This window comes from Pipistrellus hanaki (assembly GCF_964339955.1).
Source record: "Pipistrellus hanaki genome assembly, chromosome: 3".
In the NCBI taxonomy this organism is placed as follows: domain Eukaryota; kingdom Metazoa; phylum Chordata; class Mammalia; order Chiroptera; family Vespertilionidae; genus Pipistrellus; species Pipistrellus hanaki.
Genome location: NC_140505.1, coordinates 129,698,391 through 129,708,116, shown reverse-complemented (window position 1 = coordinate 129,708,116; position 9,726 = coordinate 129,698,391). Strand labels below are relative to the sequence as shown.

General features: G+C 43.2%; 1 protein-coding gene across 1 annotated transcript; it reads right to left on the bottom strand.

The window, feature by feature from the left end:
• Positions 1-3,818: 3,818 nt before the first annotated feature.
• Positions 3,819-7,887, bottom strand: LRRC10 (leucine rich repeat containing 10; the record flags this gene model as incomplete). The annotated part of the gene is made up of 1 exon (XM_084876164.1): positions 3,819-7,887. The coding sequence occupies one exon, from the start codon at positions 7,885-7,887 to the stop codon at positions 7,057-7,059; it is 831 nt and encodes a 276-aa protein (XP_084732290.1). The 3' UTR covers positions 3,819-7,056.
• Between the last annotated feature and the right edge of the window lie 1,839 nt (positions 7,888-9,726).

Here is a 9,726-nt window from a genome sequence, read left to right as displayed (position 1 = left end):
AAGCTCTCTTATGTAGGAGAATTTATGATTTCCGTTACTTCAACTAGGAAAGAGTCATTTTAAAAAGATACATTTTTATTGATGTCAGAGAGCAAGGGGGGGTGGGGTGGAGAGAAACATTAGTGATGAGAGAGTCGTCTGTTGGCTGTCTCCTGCACGCCCACACTGGGGATCAAGCTCAGAAACCTTGAAGCCCTTATAGATTTTATTGTCATGGCCCTAGAATACACCCAAGTTAACAAAATCTAAAAATATATATATTTTTTATTGATTTTTACAGAGAGGGGTAGAAAGTTAGAAACATCAATCAACTGCCTCCTGCACAACCCCTACTGGGGCTCAAGCCCTTGGCCGGAATCAAACCTGGGACCTTTGAGTCTGCATGCTGAAGCTCTATCCACTAAGCCAAACCCATTAGGGCCCCAGTTAACGAGGTGACGTTCTAACGTAGGTCCTAATTTGTATCAGTTTTAGAATAGAGTTTCTGTTAACTCAAAAACAGAAAATATGGGAACAGTGATCTTTATTTTCACAAGACTTGTAACATGGAAATAGAGATTTGGAATGTACAATAATCACTGCATAGAGATCAACCAAAGGACTTGTGTGCATACATATGGGCCTAGCCAGTGGCCATGGACAACAGGGGTTGGGAGGGTGGGGGAGGCATATGTAGGGAGGGGTTTGGGATGGGAATGGGGTTATAAGGACAATTATGTGAGACCATAATAAATTTAAAAAAATAAAATACTTTGGGGAAATTAAAAAAAATCACTGCATAGAAAATTGTCTAAATGCTCAGAATGTTAAAATCTATTCTAATAGCCTTCAGGGTTTTATTTGCAGGAGAATGTGTGCTACTTGTTTTCTTTTGAGCTCTCCTCAAGCCAGGGTCCATTCTTGGCCTGCTTGGACGCCATGGAGCTTTCCCTGGATGACTGCTTCACAATTTTCTGTGGACTGGTTTCCTGTGATTTAACTCGGGAGGCAATGGCAGGAGAAGGAATCACTATTTTCCTCCTGTTCTGACTCTTTGTTTCTGGAAGGGGCAGCATCTCTGTGAGAGGTACCAGTAATTGCTTCACAGGGCAGCCCTCTCACGGCTCTCCGCTCTTACTGGATTTGGGTAACATTTCTGTTCCCTTTTCAGTTAGACATACAGGTCATGACAGCTGCTGCTGTTGCTCTTGTTTCTGTGTATCAGTATTATAATATTATCACCTCAGAATTGATTTTTCCCTCCCTTAATCCTACTCAGTAATAGTTCTGTATTAAAGTCTTCCCCATGTAAACCATATGTGGGGGGAATGAATTTTTTTGCCAGGACCCTGACTGATAAAAGTTAACAATACTCTTTGTAGAGAATTATTTTCTAAAGTCTGTCTTGTCTTGTATCTAGTCTAGTGTATTAGGACATTCATAGAACAGAAGTGTGAAGAGGACTTAATCTTTATAAAATTAAAATTGCTGCCCTGGCCAGTTTGGCTTAGTGGATAGAATGTTTATCCCGGGTTCGATTTTGGTCAAGGGCACATGCCTGGGTTGCAGTCTGGATTCCCAGTGCGGGGGCCATGCAGGAGGCATCTCCCATCATTGATGTTTCTTCCTCTCTGAAATCAATACAAATATATTCAAAAATAAATAAAATTAGAATTACTATAGAACATTGCAGCTTTTCAATATGAAGAATAAGGCAAACCTGATTTAACAGCTTGATTTAAAAACTTCATCTTTAAATTGTGATCTGTACAGTACATAGGGGTATTTAAAAAGGCTATATGAATTGACTTACCCAAGACCCAGAGGATCGTACATACCATGCCTGTGGGCTGGGTGCCTGATAATACCTCCAAAATTCAGGTAACTGGGTAGAATTATACTAGGCATTGGAGATTCACAGATAATATCACTTGTTTCCTGTTCAGAGGTAGTCAGTCCAGGAAGGAAAAACATAAACAATTGTTTTTTAATAGTGTTAATACCCTTACTATGATGAGATGATAAAGGTGTATGCATGTTTTTTTTTTTACAGCGATAAAGGCCAGAGAGTCAAGTGTCTAGCACAGTGTTTCCCAAAGTGTGGTACGCGTACCCCCAGGGGTGCGGGAAGAGTTTGGTGGGGGTACGCACTGCACCGTGCTTAGCTGCGCCTAATTCTACGTTCTCATGAGTACGAGGGGTACTCAGCGTTACGAAAATAATAAAGAGTACACATATGTCAAAAGTTTGGGAAACACTGGTCTAGCAGATACACACCCATGTCTTTCGTCTGAGGCCTCCTGCCCCTCAAGACACACAGGGTTTAGTGCCAAGGAATAGCCTAATGCAGGTGTTGGCAACCTGCAGCTCAAGAGCCGCATGCTCTTTTGAAGCATTGCCGTGGCTACTAGCAGGGCCGATAGCAGGGGGCGGGCGGGGAGCTGTATCACCTCCGCCCGCCTCTGGCACTCCTAGCGCTCTGTGTGGCAGGTTGCGGGCAACTTAGCATCACTAGGCAACCACAGCGTCCCTGTCCTGGCCCAGCCTCCTTCCACTCTCACCAAAAATCAATGGAAAATAAATTAATTCCATATCTACAAATGTGGATAATCTAAAAGTGATGGATGTGGTCATTCAGATTGTTAAGGTAATGGCAAAGGGTTTAAACCACTGCCAGTTCCGTTTGCTATTGGATGAGGTGGAAAGCATACATTCTGACCTGTTGCACAACAAGGTCCGGTGGCTGTCCAGAGGCGAGGTGCTAAAACGCTTTGTCGCATGTTTGGAAGAAGTAAAAACTTTCCTGGCCAGCAAAGAGCTCACCTTTGCTGAGCTGGAACAACCAGAGTGGCTGGAAAAATTACATTTTATGGTAGACATGACAGCACATCTAAACATACTAAATACACCCCTTCAGGGGAAAGGAGGCACCGCCCTGCACATGCTGGAGGAGGTTTTGGCATTCGAGCGCAAGTTGACAGTGTTTGTCAAAGATTTACAGAGAGACACACTGTCTCACTTTCCCTCTTTGAGAGAGTTCAAACAAAGTCATGTTATGATAAATTTGGAATATTTGAAGTCTGCAATCACTACAATGCAAAGTTCGTTTGGGAAACGATTCTGTGAGTTCAGAGAGGAAAAAACCACATTATCCTTCCCTGTCACTCCCCTGGCGATCGATCCACCCCTATTGAATATGACTGCATTTGCAGGCGTAAGTCAACCTGATCTTGAGATGGAACTGGCCGATATAGCCCACAAAGATATATGGGTGTCCAAGTTCAAATGCTTGACCGCTACTCTTGAGGATGTTGCCCGTCAGAAGGCCATTCTGGCTCAGAATCTTAAATGGAGTGATATTGAAAACCTTCCCAAACAGGACAAACTTGTATTCGAAACATGGAATGCCATCCCCAACACTTACATAAACATTTGGAGTCCTGTCGATCTTCGGCTCCACATATGTATGTGAGCAGGTCTTCTCCAACATGAACTATATTAAAAACAAATATCGATCACACCTCACAGATGACAACTTGCAAGCCTGTGTGAAAATGAAGGTAACGTCTTACAGCCCTGATGTGCAGACACTGTGCACTGAGGTTCAGGAGCAAAAATCCCAGGTAAATTAGCCAGGTAAATATTTTAATTAGCTATTATCAATACTTTGCAAAAATATATTTTACATTGTTAAGTGAAAAAGTCCTTTTTTTCTTCAGATTGACAGCTAACTGCACGATCCGGTATATAGCATTAAGTTAAGAAACAATATATGCAGTGTTATATTTGTTTTAAATGTCGCAATGGTTTTGCGGCTCCCAGGTTTTTTTTTCCTTCGGAAACAGGTCCAAGTGGCTCTTTATGTCTTAAAGCTTGCAGACCCCTGGCCTAATGTTTTCAAGTACAGTAGTTCCTCATATGCTCTTCAATTTTTCATTATGTTGATAAGATGCTGTAGGAACTTAACTCCTGTTTATATCAGCCTGTGGTAAAATTGGTTTTGTTATATGTCTTTTTGCTTAAAGTTGTAGAACCCTCTCGATGTTATGTGAGGACTTACTATACTTGAATGATATTACTGATTCTAGAATAAATAGGGAAAGGGCAAAGTATATTCATTTCGAAATTTAAAAGTGAAGTCTTTGGTAATTACATCTCTGTTTTCCTATTTAGATAAGCCAGAAGCATTTGACCACATGGCAGTTATATTTTTCATATTCAAGACTACAGATACTGTTGTAGAAAATGTTATTGAAAAACAGCTTTTTTCCTGTGGCATTTATGTTTTGTTTTTTTTTCTTCAAGCAAGGAACTATACTAATAGCAGTATTGTGCTGCATGGCATAAGAATGTAGTATGTAAACATCAACTGTCACCTGCCAGGCACTTTTCTGTGCACTTTATACCCAGTAATTAGTTTAATCCTTGTAGTACCTGAATGGTAGGAAATTAACCATTTACTGATGAGAAAACTGAGGTACACGATGGATACTGACCAGTAAATGGCAAATATAAGATTTGACCTCAGGTAGTGTGAAGGCCATGCTCTTAATCATCATAACCACACTGCGCGTTTAGTTAAAATGTGAGTCTAGATGACTGTTAGGCCACAAGCCCACTTTCTAAATGTGAAATTCATGATGTTACATTTTAGGACAAAAAAAAAATTTTTGGCTCATTTCCTCAGAATGCATATTAAAAGATTGTGGTTGGCATCACTCGTATTTATGGAAGCTAAAATTCTGTACAAACTTCTGGAAGAGATTTTCCTCTGATGCATAACACTTTAAGGTTCAGGACTTTTAAAATCATAAGTAAAGTTACATTTGGTGCTTCAACATTTTCTGCTCTTTAACTTTCTAATTGTCAGAATTTCAAGAAAAAGAGTAATGGAAATAGTATGCATTTACATAGTTAATCATTAAAATTGATGGAAACCTTGTAGTGGAAACACTTTGTACAGCAAAATCAGTGGTGATTTCTTAATCATATTGTTTGAGAAATGTTTATTATGTATTTTTTAAAAAAAAAGGTTTATGTGAAATGTTTATAATTTAACATTTGATATTTAACATTTGATTCAGACTGGGTAGCTCCTTATTTGTCTTATGGCTTATAACCACAGGTCTTGGGGCTACCCTGGAAAAGGTGAGCTATTAATCTTGGGAGGGGAAGACAGGGACAAAAGAAACTCAAAGCCAAAACAACGTCATCCTGTACACCAAAAGGTTTTGGGTTTGATTCTTGGTCAGCTCAAGTAAAGGAGAAAGCCAATGGATGTTTCTCTCTAAAAAAAAATCCCTCAGGTGAGCATTAAAGAAAGTCCAACCTGGCTGGTGTAGCTCAGTGATTGAGCGTGAACCTATGGCCCATGACAGTTTGAATCCCGGTCAAGGCATATGCCCAGGTTTCAGGCTTGTTCACAATAGGGGGTGGGTTGTATAGGAGGTGACTGATGGATGATTCTCATCATTGATGTTGCATAACTTCCTCTCCCTTTCTCTGAAATCAATAAAACCATATTTTTTAAAAGTCGGAACTTTCATCATAAGGCTGCCTGTTGGCAGAAAGTTTCTAGCATGAACAGTATAGTTTAGTTTCAATCATTAGGAATGAGTAAATAGACTATAAATACTATCTGTCTAATAGAAATCTGGGCTCATTACTAAAGGACCTATTACATTTAATGATTAAAGTTTAATCAGTGGGTTACAAGTACTCATACAGACTGGGAGTGGTGATAGGAAGACTGTGATATAAAACTTCGTCAGGCTTACCAAGAAATACCTGTGGTAGGAAAAATGAAAATAGTCTGCTGTGTAGTCACTCGAGAACCAAACTTTGATGAGTTAAGATGACATTTTTAGTGTCCTTGATTGATGAAAAAGTTTAAAGGGTTTCTATCATTCTTTTTACATAAAGAATTGTGTTATCAAATCACCCACTGATAGCAGTTTCTTTCCCCTCTGCCCCCCAAGTAGCAAAAGAACATTTTACTCTCATGAGCTTTAGTCCAACAGCAAGGAGTCATTAAAATTGAGATACATTACTGTCCAAAACTGAAGTCTGTACAAACATTAATAGAACAACTTCCCCCCGTTTCCGATGAATGAAATGAGCAGTTTCTTAAAAGTATCCATGGGAAGAAGGTCACAGTTTTCATACTTAAAAATGTCCAAAATTCCTATGTTGATACACTGATCATCAAAAGGACCCCATCTACAAAAATCTAAACAAATCAGGTACATGAGGCTAAAGAGGCAAAAGCTCCCTCTATACCACAACCTGCAATTCAAATTTCCAAGTGCTTGTTTCACGTGAACAGATTTTCCCACCTAATACCTTTAACCTGGGACGATTCTGGAGATGCGGTTCCCTCCGTGGCAGGGAAGCGCAGGGCTCTGCCCCACAGAGGCAGCCGGGGTTACCGCCAGGCTGGGTTTTAATGAGACCACATTGCCTCAGAGAGATCCCGCCTCCTACATGACTTCTAGCATGGTCAGCGACAGGCAACAGTTTAGAACAGACCTTGGTCAAACCTTTTAGGGAAAATGAGCCAAGTCAGCATGAACCACGGTCCAGTTCAAGGTGGCAGCCTTCCCAACAGCAAGGTCTTTGAGTGAGTGACGGACTAGGTAGAAATGTCCTTTTAAAGTGGCCTGGATTAGTAATCTTTTCATACCGTGTGTGGTGATTCATAGTAAGAAAATACACGTGTGAAGGGCTGGAGTCAGTCCTTTCAGCTAAGTCCTTTACAAAGTCCTCATGTGAGGTGCTCGCAGCCTCCTGACCAGCCACTCTGAAGAGCGGAAGAGGCCCCAGACCTTGCTCTTCACTGTTTCAAAATACCTACTTGGAAGGACTGGCTTTCTGGCAAGGGAGTTGTCATGCAGCCCTCTGGGAGAGAGATTTGCCAGAAATGTTTTCTTCTTGGTGTGATTTAGGGATTTCATCTGACTCCCTCGGCTCCTGCTGGCGGAGATGCCCTGAATGTCCCAGGGCACTCTTGCGCTCCGCTGGAGAGGTCTCCAGAAGATGCCAGCTGGGCTCCTGGCATGGGCCTACCTCTGGAGCCCCTCAGGAGCTGGTAGGAGGGAGCGGAGGAGGTGGGACCGGTGCCTCCTGGCTTCCCTCGGCCAAAGCGTAGCGCCTGGCTTTCCTGCGGTCGGGCTCCGGCGTCTCCTCTGCCCACCTCCCCACGCGGCGCACGCCTTTGGCCACCTTGGGGGCGTTCCTGCAGGGATTGTGGTCGTAAATGACCAGCTTCAGCCCCGGCAGGTGGGCCAGGTTGGGGAAGTGGCTGATGTTGTTCCGGTCCACATCGATCACCTCCAGGAAGGGCATGTGGAGCAGCACCGGGGGGAAGTCGCTCAGCAGGTTGCCCGAGAGCCAGATGGTTCTGAGCTCCCGGAGGCGCCGCAGCTGGCCGGGCAGCAGGCGCAGGGCGTTGGAGCCGGCGTGCAGCGTCTTCAGGAGGCTGAGCTCGCAGATCACGTCGGGCAGCTGGGTGAGGCAGTTGGCCTCGAGCCACAGGGTCCGCAGGTTCTGGAGCCGGCTCAGCTCCCTGGGGAGGTCGCAGAGCTTGTTGTTGCCCAGGTAGAGGATGCAGAGCTGTTTCAGAGTGCACACCACCTGGGGCAGCGCCTTGAAGTTGTTGAAGTCCAGGGCCAGGATCTGCAGGCTCTGCAGCTGCCCCAGCTCCAGCGGCAGGCTGCTCAGGTGGTTGTCACTCAGGTAGAGCTTGACCAGCTCCCGGAAGGAGCACACGTGCACAGGGAGGCGGCGGAGCTGGCTCCCGCTCAGATCTACCATCTTGTCCAGCGGCATCTCCCGGAGGTCCCTGACCACGAAGTTCTGGCAGCGGTCCGCGGGGATGAAGGCCACGAGGGCCCTGATGATGTTCCCCATGCGGAGGCTGGAGGCATGGCGAGCCCCGGCCCTCCCACCTCCCTATGGGGCTGCTGCCCACTGCCCGGAGGCCTGCCCTCCCCTCCCTTTAAAACCGAGGGGGAGGGGGGCATGACAGCGGCCAGTCACTTCAACAGAGGAAAGTGCCTCTGATAGCAACCTGAGTGTCGGGTGACAGGCCAGGCCCAGGAGCCCAGGTCTGCCTTACACCGTGCTTTCAATCCCTTAAGCCCCATCTCCTTTATCTGCAGTGTTTTATTTGTTTGTTTCAAGCTGAAAATAGCTGCACTGCTTTTTTTTCCCCCTTTTTTTCCTAATGATAAAACAGTGAGGCATTACATAAAGATTGTGAAAGAAGAAAGTGGAAAACACCCACAGTCATAGGACTCAAGGATAAATACTGTAAGCAATTTAATAATGGTCCTCCATTCTTTCTCTTACAAGGAATCAGTTGGTTTTAAAAAATTATCCTGTTCAGGAGTATTATGTATTATCATTACGTGTGGACATATGTTTGCAGGTATCTATACAATTATAAACACCTGTAGAGTCCATCATATGGATGTACGTTTAAAAAAATATATGGATGTAATTTTAAAAATAAATGTTTTTAGTGACTTCAGAGAGGAAGGGAGAAGGAGAGAGAGAGAGAGAGAGAGAGAGAGAGAGAGAGAGAGAGAGAGAGAGAGAGAGAGAATATCAATGATGAGAGAGAATCATTCTGCATGTCTCCTACGGGAAATCAAGCCTGCAACCCAGGCATGTGCCCTGACCGGGAATTGAACTGTGACCTCCTGGTTCATGGGTCAACACTCAACCACTGAGCCACATGGGTCCCAGTGTGGATACACAGTAATTTAGACAGGTCTCTATCATTGGGTATCGAGACTTACTGCATGTTACTGTTATAAATATCCTCACAAGTACCATGTGAGCAGTAACCCACTCATTTCTTTAAGAAACATCCTTACAACTGTTTCTGGGTCAAAGACATGTATCCTCTTAAGGCTTTTCACTGATGGTGTCTCCTCCCTCCCCCACCAATTCTGACCATTGTACATACTCTACAGGTGTCCACTAGTTTTCCACACTTTAAAAATGCCTTTGACACCTGAATCCTATATACATTTATTAACCAATGTCACTTCAGTAAATCCAATAAAAATTAAAATAACAAATAAAAATAAAACACACACACAACACTTCCCTACATGTTGACTTGGAAATTACACTTTGGAGACCCTTATAAAAATGAAAATACCAGTGTGTGTGTGTGTGTGTGTGTGTGTGTGTGTATGTATGTGTGTATGTTTGCTTATTTCACTATGGTTGCAATAATAAAAACAAAACCCAGAACACAGCTGACTATTAGTAGGGGCATAGTTGACTAAATGGCAATTCATCTGCGGAATACTGTGTTACTTTTATTTGAATGAGGTAAGTCTATATTGTTCTTCCCTACCCTTAGTTTGCTCCATGCTGTGTTTCAATAAAACCTCCATAACAGAGTATTTTTACTTTCATAACAAAGTAAATGACTAGTAAAGACATGGTTTTAAAAGGTTAAAAAAAAAAAGCCTATTGCCGAAACCGGTTTGGCTCAGTGGATAGAGCGTCGGCCTGCTGACTGAAAAGTCCCAGGTACAATTCCAGTCAAGAGCATGTACCTTGGTTGCGGGCACATCCCCAATAGGGGATGTACAAGAGGCAGCTAATCGATGACTCTCTCATCGATGTTTCTAACTCTCTATCCCTCTCTCTTTCTCTCTAAAAAATCAGTAAAATATATTTTTTTAAAAATGCCTATGACAAAAGACAAGTAGGAAAGCAGAAAAAAGA